The 14,107-nt window shown below is 44.0% G+C and overlaps 1 protein-coding gene across 3 annotated transcripts in view; it reads left to right on the forward strand.

Moving 5' to 3' along the window:
• Nucleotides 1–14,107, forward strand: part of LOC149770994 (uncharacterized) — a 41,270-nt gene that overhangs the window by 17,690 nt on the left and 9,473 nt on the right. For all 3 annotated transcript variants that reach the window (XM_089948914.1, XM_089948913.1, XM_089948915.1), the window contains exon 3: nt 12,796–12,864. In XM_089948914.1, coding sequence (XP_089805040.1) covers nt 12,796–12,864 — 69 coding nt within the window. The remainder of the gene's footprint in view (nt 1–12,795; nt 12,865–14,107) is intronic.

Genomic DNA, 14,107 nt, shown 5'->3' on the forward strand with positions numbered 1-14,107 from the left:
AGGTTCCCGTGGTTCCCGTTCGAGGAGAATTTCAGGGAGGGATTGGGAAGAAGGTAACCGATGCAGCTGCTGAATAAAATGGTCCACAATTGTTTGTCTCCTTGTTGCAAACTTAAATTGGCGATGGCTGCACCGATGACACAATACACCACGAAGATTTGGCAGAAAAAGACGATTTGCGTTTTAGGCACACGTTCTCCACACCACACCCACAAGGGTTGTTTCTGTAAATCTTGCAGAGAAGAACTGGGTGAAGGAGTGGTCGACGTAGCTGCGTCTGTGTGAAAGGGCATGATGGTCACTTCTTTTTATAGTCGATGACTTGCGAAGCGTCGATCCAAGGATCAAAACTGGGTGGATATCCTTTCCAACGTACTTTGACTTCTTTGACACGTCGTTTACCCACTTTACGGGTTCTGCGTTCGAGAATACTTTCGATGTCGTACACATCGTCTTCTTTTTTGGTGACACGTTGTAACTCGGGCAAATAAAACGTTCCTTTGAGCACTTCTCCGTTCATGTCTTCTAATTTATAGACGGCAGGGTGACGGCAATGCACTCGTCCAGTGACACGAAACAATTCGGTGGTCCAGTTAGGTAAGGAACCTTTGTCGAAAGTGCGTTTGGTTTTGCCAGTGCGTACCCAATCTCCTACGGCCAACACTCCACTTTTCTTGGGGACAGCCCTCGTCGGGGACGTACCAAACAGGCGCTCAAACACCAGCACTTCGTTGTCGGGAGTCACTTCTTGCCGGGCACGTCCAATGCTTCGATGGTAAGATTGGTTGTACGCTTGCACCAGGTGCGGTAAGATGTCGATGTACTTCAGAGTGTGGTGATGCGTAAAATATTTCCACATGCGTTGTTTCAAAGTGTGTTGAAAACGTTCCACGATGCTGGCTTTGGTTTCAGGATTCTCGGTGGTAAAAAAATGAATGTCACGTTTCTTTAATTCTTTTTGGAAAGCTTGGTTCAGAAATTCGATGCCTTTGTCCGTTTGCCATCGAAGAGGGTGACGACCACTTTGTTTCAACACTCGTTGCAGGGCTCGAACTAACTCGCTGCTCGATTTGGAAGTCAAGGGTACGACCCAGGCAAATTTGGAAAAGACGTCGATGACACAAAACAAATATTTGTAGCCGCGATTGTAGCTGGCCAAATGAGAGACATCGGCTAAATCGGTTTGCCATTGATGATCGATGCCTTCCACTTGGGTGCGACTTCTGGAAAACTTGCGTCGAATGGGTTTGTGTAAAGTGTAGGTAGCTTGTTCTTGTAACCGTCGTTGCACTTGAGGTAAACGGAGACTTTTCAGTCGAGTTTTGGCAGCACGACACAATTTTTGAACTCCTGCGTAGCCTGCAGGATGGGAGGGATCGTAGTAAATGCTGGCTAACACTTTTTCCATTTGTTGGTTTGTTTGTTAATAAGGCACCCACTCTTGGAAGATGCTACTCTTTTTCTCTTGGGGTACTTTCTTGGATTGTAATGCTTTGCGTGTGCGACCAGCAATAGGTGTCGCAGAGGAGGATGTCGGAACAGGGGATATCGGTTCTTGTTTCACTTCTGTCTTCACTTCTGTCTTCACTTTCTTTTTCTCTTGTGATAAAGAAGGGGTGGTCATCATCTTTTTAATCCATCCAATTCTGGACGTAGGTGGTGTTGTTAACTTGCGTACTTTTTCTGGTGGAGTTTGAAACCCTTCTTCATCTTCTCCTTTTTCTGTCTTGGTCACTGGTAGTGGTGGTAATGGTACTGATGATGGTGCTGGACTTTTCATCAAGGTCTTAAAATCTTTCAGAGTGGGACGAGCTGTTTCGTCTGAGGCTTTCTGGTGAAAGAGTTGCAGTCGTTGCAAGAGTTGACCGTACTTTTGCGATTTTTCTGTTTCGGATAAATCTTGGCGATCCATCAAGGACTGCAATTCGTGTTGTAACTGGGACATTTAGCTCAAATGGGGATTAGGAGATAAATGTGGGGTGCGTTGTTCTTGCCAACGATGGTATTCCATCCATCGTTTGTAAGGCACTAAAGCTAGTTTTCGTCCTTCCATGGGGTTGTCAAGGGTCGATTCTGAGATCTTGGGACTTCAGAGGGCCTTTTTATCTTGCTCCCACCAGACCTCCCAACATGGTTCCCAAGACTCCTTTCAGCAATGGGCCTAGCAAGAGGGGTAAAATGCCTCCACGTTGGACCAACATCTTCTTCTTTTGACGAATGGGAATTTTTTTTTGAACCATTGGCGAAGAACGTGACGATGTTTGCCTAAGCATTGTTTCTGGTGTTTGGACAAAGGGATCGTGCCTTTCAAGACGTTCATACAACATTCGCACACGGTATCGATGACCTCCTTGGAAGCTGATTGAATGAGTTTTTCTCGTAGGGGTGGAGAAGCTTTGGAAAGGACAGATAACATGTCCCCATGTTTGACATGTTTCTTTCCTTGGGGTTGTTTAGAAGAGGGATGTTTTCTCGAGGGTGACATCTTCAGGAGCACCAACACACTGATACACTTACTCGGTCATACACCTTTATTATACTGGAACGCATCGCCACTGATTGTCTTTAGGTCGTATTAACTTCAGGACAGGCATGACACGTCGTGCAGGGGTACGTAACGTACTAAATCGAGCCAGTTCTTGCTTGGACAAATCCAGTAAACTTTGTAACATGCCCGATCTTTCTTGGACTTTGATTTTGGGAGAAGGTACTTTGTGAGCAGCGGCCACTGCCAATAAATTGGAGGGTCTTGCCACTGGAGAAGTTCTTGGGGTTATCAACGGAGAAGTTCTTGGTGTGATCAACGTCTCCAAGTATTCTTCAGTTCTTGGTGACATCAACGGAGAAGTGAATGAACCTGAGGCGACCGGAGACGTGGTCACCGCCGGGGCAGGTCGTGCTTTGCGAGTGTAAGGTTGCGTCCTGGCCGAAGTGCCTCTCTTGCGACTAGTTTTCTTCTGTGGACTTTTCTTTTTCTTGGGGCTTTTTCTCTGTTTCTTTTTCTGGGAGCTTCTTTTCTTTTTCCGGGGTGGTGTCTGGTAAGAGGAGGGTCCCGCCACTGGAGAAGTTCTTGGAGACACGGGTCTCCTTGGGGACCTGGTCTTTTTCTTCTTCTTTTAGCTTAGTTTAACTTTTTTCTTGGGGAGAACTTTGGGGGCATTAGGATCCCATCTTAAGAGAGAGCGAATGATGACCCCTCCTAGAGTACCGCTCCCTCCAGGTTTCAAAATGATTTGTTTTTTGGTTTGAGTGTCGATGCGGAGATCGGCCAGTTGGGTCAAAGCGACTTTGTTTCGATCAAAAAAGCGTTTGGTTTGATGAGGAATCTGAATGATCCCTTGTAGTAATTGACGTGCCGTCACCGTGAACCATCGTAAGACTTCTTTGAGACTAGCTTCTAAGACACGAGCTCGTGTTTGTAGATTTTTTTCTCGACTGATGCCATACAAGGCACGAATCAATTTGACGGGAAGATGCGACAGAAGGGACGTCATGTTCAAACTGTGTGAGAGAGACGAAAAGTGTCTGAGGTTTTTATACATTTTTTTGTGGAATGAAATTAAGTCGAGGACGGAGACGTGTACAGGACAGGCCCTCCGTCTTGGCACCAGTGGTGAAACAAGTGGGTACGAAATCGCAAATCCTCGGGGGTCGTAGGTTTCAAATCGACGAGTAAATAGGCGTGTGGAGTTTGAGTGGCATCGTCGTACGCCTGAGTCAGCCAAGGCGTTCCTAACTGTTTGGCTAAGACTTGCACTTGCGATTTATCTCGAGGGCTTTTAAACAAGACCACGTAATGTGCATTGAGGCTGATGGTGCGATGGACTTTACTTTGTTGGAACAAATTTTGGGTGATGTAAACGACACTGGCATTACGGTGATGCCCTTTGCGCGTGAACCACAGTTTAATTTCTTCTTCGTCTTCTCCTAACATGTCATCAAAAATGACCAAATGGGTTTGACAGGAGTCAGAGACGATGCCGTCGTCTTCTTTAGGAATGCCTTCCACAAACACGATATAATCGCCTTGACTTTCTCGCAAGAGGCTGTACGCCGATTACCACTCTTTGTAACACCACACGATGCGTTGAGGTGGTCGATCGATCAAATGATGTTTAGGTTCGATCAAACGTTTGACGAATTCGGTTTTGCCTGAACCGCTAGGTCCAGCAATGAGCATGTTAAAGGGATGGCGAAGATACAAAGCCTCCCAACTGGCACGATCTAAGTGTTTGTCGATGACTTTGACAGTGGAGGAACAGGGAGCAGAGACACCAGAGGTAGCCATAGTGTCAGGAATGTCACTTGTGACACGAAAACAAACAAGACGAGAGTTTATATACTTTTTTCAGGACACGTTTATTGAATATTTTAAACATGAACACGAAAGACAAAAATACATAAAAGCCAAAGTCTTAAGTACAACGATAAAAGGCACATGATAACCATCAACGTGGAATAAACACCAGTGTCTGTACAACATGTTTTGGGTAATGTTCTGACCAGTTCTATAGGGGGTAAGGTCACACAAGTGTCCTCCCGAAGGGGTCTTTCAGGCATGTCCACGACAGTCCTGTCCTGGGTGACGGGTTCTTCTGGCACTGTCACTAACACGGGTTGAAAAGTATCTTTTTTCCTTGAACAACTCTCGTGCATACTGGGCCACTTCTTGGGTCCAAGCCTCAAAACCCCCTTTTTTTCCAGTCACGGACATCTGTCCAATGGTGGTGTAAGTCACAAGGTACACACACATCGTCATACACGTCTTCGGTAGCTAAAAGTTGACGAATCTTTTTTTCCTGTTGAGGTCGAGAAGTATCCAGATGAAAACGCAAGGCTTTGAGCAAAAGGAGTCTTTCGTGACCATTTAAGGCCATTGGGGTGGTAAGTACTGATCGTAAAGAGTCCACAAGGAATCGGCTGGTAAACGAAATCCCAGAAAACAAGTCACTAAGACACACACCACTTGTCGACCCAAATTGAATGGATACAGTTCTTGTAATAATTGATGGTAATGATCCACGGTTTGAATATGGTCATTGAGTTCCTTCCACGGAATCTGTTCAATCACTTGTGACATAAGCCGTGGCATGGATTCCTGATTTTATAGTCTCTTTATTTCGGAAGCAATAGTACCAGTGGTTAAAGATCTGGTGACGTAACGGATGCAATTGTTCTTTACGTTTGACTTGTATTTTGACCAGCTCTCGGTAAATGCGTTCTCTCAACTCCACAGGCAAAGCACGACTGTTCTCTTGCAAAGTATCCATGAATAGGTCAGTCCGTACAATTCACAATCTTCTCCTAGAGCAAAAGTAATCCACATAGTGAGTAATTTCTGGCCACTGCCATTAAGGGTAACGTCCAAGAATCTCATTGAACTCTTTTGATGTAAACGGTCTAGAGTAATATAATAGGACGAATGCACACTTGACCCAGAGAAATCTAACACACTGGTTGACTTTTTTCACTTTCCTCTTGTGAATTTCTCGGCAAAAATGTTCAACAGTCACCCATTGAGATTTCACTCTGGCAAACCCCTGCCAAACTTCCTTGTAAATCTTCTATTGCAGTACTTTAGGTAATGATTCAATATCGTTTTTGAAATGAAGTTTAAATACTGGTCTCGGTGATGTCCAACATTTGACTCCTAACCAATCTGGTTTCTTCATCTTCGTCAACGACATGGTAAGTTACTTCAATGTCTCGGTCCCACTAAGGGTAAGTAATGACAATTCGGTGACCATCGAGCATGTTCTAGGTAGGCCGAATCTTGCGGTTCCCAGTGGTGAAGTGACAAACCGCAACTGAAGCACTTGACTTTATCCACTTCGCCCAAGTAGAACAATCCCGCTCTGGCTAATTCTTCGGGGGTCGGTCCTCCCAGATACTTAGGCCATTTTCCTTTGAACGATTGAAGACGATTTTCAAAGTCGCAGTATTCCGACAAACGTACAGGGAACGAATATTCGTCTTTCACAGGTTCGTTTCGATGAGGGTTGGGTGACATGGACAGGAGTTTGCTCAGGGCTGGATGACATCCGTAGGCGGGTAAACGTGAAGGTGAACATTCCCCTTTAAAACGAAATCCACTAAAGTGTCCAAGAGGACGAGCGGCATCGCTTTCGCATCCCTCAGGTTTGACACGCACAGCATCACTTTCCGTGATAGGGGTAGTGAGAAAAAGTTCCCATGATGCTTTACGGCATCGCTAAGGTCACAGCGTACAGCATCGTTCCCATCGCAAGGCTCACAATCGCATTCCACTTCAGAAGCCCCAAACTTGAATTGTGCCTGTCTGAACTTGTTTTGTGTGTCTCTGAAAGTATTCATCTTGTTCACTTGATCTTGGTAGTCACAATTAACTATCGATCTTGCCTAGGGTTCCTTTTTATATACAGACCAATACCAGCGTGTCCATACGGCAAGGTGAAATGATTGGGAAGTCGCACTCGCTTCTGGTACACGATTTGATCGACTGACGATGTGGTGAGTGGGTAAACGTACAATCTTGTTGGGTTGATAGGTGGTCACTTTAAAGTGTTCATCCTCTCCAAATTGCAAGGCTTCTTTCAATACCCCAAAGTTGACCACTCGACTGGTACGATCATTCAGAGTCAATCCTTTCACTTTACACTTCGTGTGCACTTCTCCTTGTGGGTCCCGGTATTCGTAGCCGTAATTTTTTGGACCGCCACTGACGAAACTTAGAATCTTGTCGTCGGGATGCTCGTCTGTTCAGGCTCCTAAACGGTCTCCTTCGATGTCAGGGTGATGTTGACTCGGGTGATGGATGTAAATGCAACTGTCCGTGTCAAAGTACAGGACGCGTTCCCCTAACAGTTCTAAAGCTTCGTACAATTTTAAGCGAGCATGAGCTGTCACGTAAGCCGCAATGATGACATTTCCAAAAGGGTCGTCTTGTACAAAGTCCAGATCTTCTTCGTAATTGACCAAGATCAAAATCCTCGCGAACGACGTCCACGTGTTTCATGAATTTGGTTGTGTCGTGAATCATCTGAAAGTAGCGGGAAGGTTCTGTCAAATACTCCGTCTTGGGTAAACACGGACGTTGTGCAATTTTACCCCACAAGCAATTTAACATCACTTTGGCAAACGATCGCCTGCCTTCGTTTTTCTCGATGTGATCTAAAGTAATGCCTTCTTGTGCCCAGTATTTCTCTTTGAATGTCTTTTGGTCTTCGGGAGTGTGACACCAGGAAGGATAGCCACTGGCTTCTTGTTTCAGTTTCAAAAAGGCATCCACGTAGTCGACGAAAATGCCTTTCTGCGTGGGGTCACCCTTGTGGTATTGTTGTGTCCTGGGAAAGTGACAAATTTCTAACAGTTGATATCCCATGTCCAGAGCTTTGAACAATTCTACGCTGATCCAGGTTCCCGTCAAAGCCCGTTCTTCCTGGGTGTGCTGACAAGGCTGATCTTGGTTGCACGTTTCGGCACAAGTACGGCACAAAGGAAATATCAGTTTGCCTTGGCAATGGTGAGGTAAGACGGGATGGTACAAGTCCTTGGGAGGCAACACTTTGCACTTGAGCAAGCCTTCGTATTGTCGAATGTTTCTCAGGTCGATGTGTTCCGTGAACAATTGTGGGTGCCCTGCAGGAAAGCGACAATATTTGCGTACGTAGTGATACAGCGAAGACACGTCCAAGTATTTGATTTCTTCTCCTTTCTCTTCGTCGGCTTGGTACAGCAAACAGGTGGCATTGGTCCTTCCTCCGTACAAACTATCCCTTGGGTTCAGGAGGTCCACGAACTGGTAACTTTCCACGAGGCGTTTAAATTCGGAATCAGTTTTCAAACGGTCATCGTATTCGTGTTCCCACATTTCCACCACTTGGTGTCCTTACTGTTCTAACTTTAGGCGTCGCTGACAAGTGGCCTGGTACAAGTCTTCCATGGTTCGTTGTAAAAACTGATTTTTAGTGCCACGGTCAGGGTAACAGACGGGACATCCGTGAAATAAGCAACTGTTAAACTCGTACACGATCTTGGGGTTTTCTAAGTCCCAGCCATCGACCGAATACGTTCCGATGGTCTTTTCACCCCCTCCGTTGCGGGCATGCTGAATCCATTTGTCTTCCTTGTCGCACAAGTAATGTAACCAGCGTAGGGCTTTGACCGAGTATTGACGTTTGACATAGTGGGTCGTTTGAGGACTGATGACAGCCACAGTGTTTTCAGGCATGAATCGTTGTCGGTACACTAAGGAACACGCTTTGGCAATGGTGCAAGCTTCTTTCAAAGGATCGACCCCTCCGTGTTCCATGAACAGTTCTCGAAATTTTCCACAGCAACGTCGTAAAATGTCCACGTCGGAACGACAATACTTTAACATTTCTTCCTGAAAGTCGAAAGGGTCCGAGGCGTGAACCTGGTACCAAGCGTAGAAAGCTTCTCGTTGTTCGGTACGCATGTTGTCAGGGTCGTAATAGTGAGCCTCAGGTAAATGGGGTAGAACGGCGTGTCGATTGGCTTCCGTATTGAAAAAGTGTGGAAAGTACCCTTTAGCCATTTCTGTCATTCCAAATGTTTTAGGCATTCGGCTCAAAGGCATGGCCAAGTAACTCATTGAATCTTTAAACTGTACTTGTCCCACTTGCACGAAAATGATTTTGGCTCCGTTCAAAGTCACTTTAGGACGCTCGGTGCCTTGTTCCGTATAGTATCTCAAAAGAAACTGTCCATCGTATCCGGGGAAATTGTGAGCCATCACCGTGGCATGACGATGACAATCTCCGTAACGTTCGATGTCCTCTTGGCTCCACGTCTTGTCGATGGGGTCTAAGACCCATCGAACGAAATCGGCTAACGTGTTCGGTCCCCGAAAGATTTTTTCACGTCCTCCAGGAATCTTGCTGCAGTGAGGGCAATGACTGAAGATAGGTTCTTGAATGCACTTCTCGCACGCTCGATGAGCCACGGAGAAATTAGGAATGTGAATGCCAGTCTCTTGCATGCATTCGAAATCGAAAAAGATGAAATTGCCTTTCTTCTTCTTCTTGTGACCATCCTCTTTCTCTTGTTGGGGTTGGTATTTTTGCACGTAGCATTGGTGTTCCAAGTCCACGATGTGGTGGCAAATGTGACATTTTTTCTTTCCTGAACATACGTGTGCCTTGGCACTGTTGGTACGTATGCCTTGTCCACACGTACGACACAATCTCAGGAGTTGACAAGTACATTTCTGCTGTGAACCTTGCGTCTTCAGATGTTGTTGGTAACAGGCAGGGCTGACAAACGTGCGCAGACAAGCAGAACAATGCACTGGTTCTTGCCCTTCGTTCAGACAGGGTGGAGAGGCCAAACATCCTGAGCATTTCGATCCACAACGTTTGTGTTGTTCTTGATTGTTATAGCCATGGTCACATTTGTCACAGTAATAAACATATCCCAGGAATCCGGTGATACTGGCAATGGTATCGAAATGGTCATCGTGATAATAGACATAAATGTATTTTCCATCCTTAAAGTCTTTCCCTCGAAACAACAGAGGCCCACACATTTCTTGAGGGTGCACTTTCAAGGTGTAGCGTGGAGCTAGGACATCTTGCAATGTTTGCATTTCAGGAATGCCACAGGATGTGTCTTTGGACAGGCCGGCTTGTTGCAACAGGAGTTCTGCTTCACTTCGTTGTTTGGCTCGGTCCGATTGTTGAATAGTTTTCCAGGCTCTTTTCCATTCTGCCGTGTCATTCTTGTTAGCATAGGTTCGTCCCACCACGATAGACCTGGCTAAACACATCTCTTCTTGAGGGTTGTTAATTCGGACGAGACTCTTTTTGGTGCTGCGAAGGTCGTTCACCAATAAGATCTTTCTGCGGCCAGTCCCTTGAGGAGGAGAGACGTGGGTCATGTCCAATGTGGCTTTTCCATCGGTGATGTCAAACTGGTCATTGGATTGTTGCACGTGTTGAATCTTGTCCATGACTTTGGAAGCGGTCAATTCTGCAGGGCTGCTAAACTCGATCCAAACAGGGGATTTCAAACAGTCGTGTTGTATGGAAAGTCTCAAGCGATCGTCTTCTTTGGGTTGACATTGTCGCTTGAGTGTGGTGAGTAAAGAATCCCACACCCCAGTGATGAACCCTTCTGCTTTCTCTAACGGTACTTCGGCCTTGAAATCTTTAAACTTCACCGTGTATTTGTAAGCCGTGGTTGTAAATTTTCTCGAGGAGCGCTTTTCGGTCTCTCGAATGGAATATTACTTTTCAGGGTTAACTAAGGGTGGTGAACTTTGTTTAGAGGGTTCGGATTCTGGTTCACTCATGTCCTCTTCAAAATCACTGGCATGAATTTGTGCCAAGACTTCAGCTCTGGTACGAGGCGATAGATCACGTTTCTGCCTCTTGCTTTCTTCTTTCTTCTCAAATTAATTGGATCGTTTCATCTTGAGTGAAAAACGTCAAATGACTAAAATTTAAACAGCATGGACTAATTTATAGTCATGGCAGACCAGCGTATATAAAAGGGTCTCTGTCTTGTCCTTTCACTATTCATTTCACTCTCTAACCGAGCACAACGATGGAAGAGACTAGCCAAATCGAACGTTTCATCAGAGCTTTGCGAGGGGTCATTAGAAATTTTTCTTCAGACCAGCCTTCGGACTACTTTCCTTCTTTTCGAGATAAAAGTCAAGATACTTGCTATATATGTCAGAAGAAAGGGCATTGGTCTTCAGAGTGTCCAGACCGTCAAAAAAGAGATAAAAGTCAAGATACCTGTTATCATTGTCAAGAAAAAGGACATTGGTTTCCAGATTGCCCAAAAAAGAAACAAGAGGAGTCAGAAGAAGAGAGGGATTCTTCAGAGGAAGAAGAAGAGGAGGAAGATAGCAGACAGGTGAAGAAAAAGAAACAGGAGAAGAAAAGAAGAAGGAAAGAAAGTGAGGAGGAAGAGGAGGAAAAGACTGTGACGGTGAAGAAATTTAAAAAACAGAGAGACTAAACAGTGAGACAGAAGAAGTGAATGTACTTTTTAAAGTGCTCTGTTGTGAATTGTGGATTGGATTGTAACTATTTATAAAAGAATAATTTAGGTATAAAAAGGTAAGTGTCTTTGAGTTTTGATTTTAAATAAGAAGCTACACTCACGCACTCATACACACGTACTATAGGGGTAAAATGTTTTTTTTTTTTTTTTTTTGAGTTATTGGCAATTGAAAGTGTATCTCTTTTCGAGAGAAGTGGGTGGCCCTGAAAAGGGCCTTGGTTTTTGGTGTAGGGCTGAGTTTAAGCAATCAACTTTAACTGCCTTAAGCCTTTGCCACGGCCGAGGCCTACTTCTGATGATGATGATGATTTGGTTGAAATCACTAAGGGTGGTACGGTAGGCTTAGTCACAGGGTTAGCGTGTTTAGCTCGGGAAGGTCGTATTCTCTTCGGTCGTGATAAAGAAGTCTGATACATTTGTTTCAGACTTCTTAACTCCGCTAAAATGTATAACAGTACCGTGACCGTTTGATTTTCACCCTCTTGTTTCTTTGCTGTTGCTTCTTCTTCTTCTTGTTTTTTTTCTTACCTCTTTTTGCTGTTGTTGCTGTAAAAGAAAAGCTTGTTCCGCTTGCTTTTGTCGTTGTATAAATTTCTCCAATTCTTCTTTCTGTCTCTGTCTAAAATTCTCCACGTGTGGTAATGAAGGTAACGAAGGTTCCGGAACAAATTCTTGCGAGGTAAGAAAATCCACAAAATCCCAATTCACCTCTTCTGAAATTAAGTCCGGGTTCCCTTGTGTAGTCTCCACTGCTGGTGCACCCCAATTGATCGTTTTCTGAGTTTCCGCCATGTTGAATAACTGTCGCACGGATTGACAGCGCACAGGCGCTAGCGAATCTATATAGATCGCGTGACGTCACAGACTGTTCTCTTCGGATTGGATGCGAGCTGACTGAATTTTGTAACGCGTGTTTGGATTGGTCAATGAACTCAATCCGTTTCAATCCTTCCTCTACCTATAAATAAGCGCAGTTCACTGCATTGATTTACCTGTTCTCGTCGCCTCAGTATGTGGACTGACGTTGAATCTTCCACCCTTGTGTCAACAATGATGTTCAGGACGGACATACCTATGTATGTCCGATCCGAATGGACAGTTGTCCATAGGACCGCCAGCAACCTATGGATACGTAGGATTTACGTGGAGAGTCAAGGATGCCTCAAAAGAGTCCTGATTTACGGTCCTACAGTGAGACGAAGCCTAAGGACAAGAAGAAGTCACAGATGCCCTTTATGTTAAGGGCATATATAAACCCAAAGGCCCTTTTCAGGGCCACCCACATCTCTCGAAAAGAGATAGACTTTCAATTGCCTACCCCTTTTTTATTTTTTTAAAATTTTTTTATAAAAAAAATCCCCCGTTCAATTCCCCTTGTCCCTAGACAGTCCCACTATTTATTCCCTATGTTCAATTCCCCTTGAGGCTCGACAGACCCAAGATTATTTTCCATGTTCAATTCCCCTTGAGGCTCAACAGACCCAAACATTTTTCCCATGTTAAATTCCCCTTGAGGCTCAACAGACCCAATTTTTTTTCCCATGTTAAATTCCCCTTGAGGCTAAAGTGACCCAGGTGTTTTCGTAATGTTAAATTTCCCATTGAGGCTAAAGTGACCTAGGTGTGTTTTTAATGCTAATTCCCACTGAGGCTAAAGTGACCCCATTCACTACTAGGGTTATAAGAAAGCAGTACAATTGAACTAATTCCTTGAAATGGTTTTGTTGTTCAATTATAAATAAATATGCTATAACATACAATTTTTCTCGTGTCTCTTTATAGGCAAACATCTTTTCTACCGAGACACGTGTGCATGCAACACAAACAGTCAACTGGAATCATTAGATTCAGGTAAGATAACCCATAAGCATATGCTTGCGTCTGCGGAGGGTGGGGTCTACTGATAACACAGGAAACGGGGGTAGGGTGTTGAAACATCGACAATAATTTGTCTAATACGTAACCTGTTCGGCTGGGTTCAGTCGACGTTTGAATTTTAGCGGACACAAGACAAACCTTTTAAAGTTACGCGGCTTATTTAGGTGATGCAGCCACACATTCAATGTCGGTGGACTATCTGTTTTATTAAACACTTTAATATTATTAATCCTTGAAGGTTTCTGCGTGGATTAAATATAGGCCGTTCTATAGAAGGGGGAGGGGGTGTGTGTCAAGCGTACGTACGCAGGTGAGGTGGTGTAAAAAAGTACGCATGTGTACAGGGAGGGGGGAGGGATCAAGCTTTGCCAGATTTTTGCGTACATACTAAATGAATGTAACCATTAGCCCACAATGTTCCAATGCCAATTTCTCATGCGTCCCAATTACACAATGTATACATGACGATACGTTGGCAGAGTGGTACTTGCCGTAAAACCAAAGACAGATAGATACTTACTGAACCTTCTGATAAATTAAAGGCAGGCTGATACCGACTAAAACATGAACTCGAAGATAGACTTACGCACACGTGCTCATCATATTTCATCTTTCAAATAATGTCCTGGGAAAAAGAATCGTCTGACGATATATTTTTCTGCTATAATAAACTATATATTTTATGATGTGGTATACAATTTATTTTAGTATAACAAGTACCGAGATCAACATAAAAACGAGAAGAGCATCTGAGAAACTATTTGAAATCTGTTTCGCACAAAGTGGAATATACATAGGGATTTAAACATTGCTTTAAGAAGAAAACAAGAAAAGAAATATTTCTCAATCGTATGGGTAAAATATGTCTCAGTCAGAAAGCATGCGAATTAAAGAATATTTATATATATATATAGGTAAATATTTAGCACTAACCATACGAGTTAGAAATGCACTGAACCGCTGTACATCAAAGTGTCAGAAATAGACTAACCGTTTTTACTCGTGAAAGTGGTATCTCTACCAGGAAGCAAAGAAAGTAGCGATGTGCTGTGGTAAAAAATATCTTACTGTGGGATACAATATATCTTACTGTGGGATACAGTATATCTTACTGTGGGATACATTATATCTTACTGTGGGATACAATATATCTTACTGTGGTGGGATACGATATATCTTACTGTGGGATACAATATATCTTACTGTGGGATACAAT

This window comes from Sinohyriopsis cumingii, unplaced genomic scaffold, assembly GCF_028554795.1.
Source record: "Sinohyriopsis cumingii isolate HCF-2022 unplaced genomic scaffold, ASM2855479v2 utg002140l, whole genome shotgun sequence".
NCBI classification, from domain to species: Eukaryota; Metazoa; Mollusca; class Bivalvia; order Unionida; family Unionidae; genus Sinohyriopsis; species Sinohyriopsis cumingii.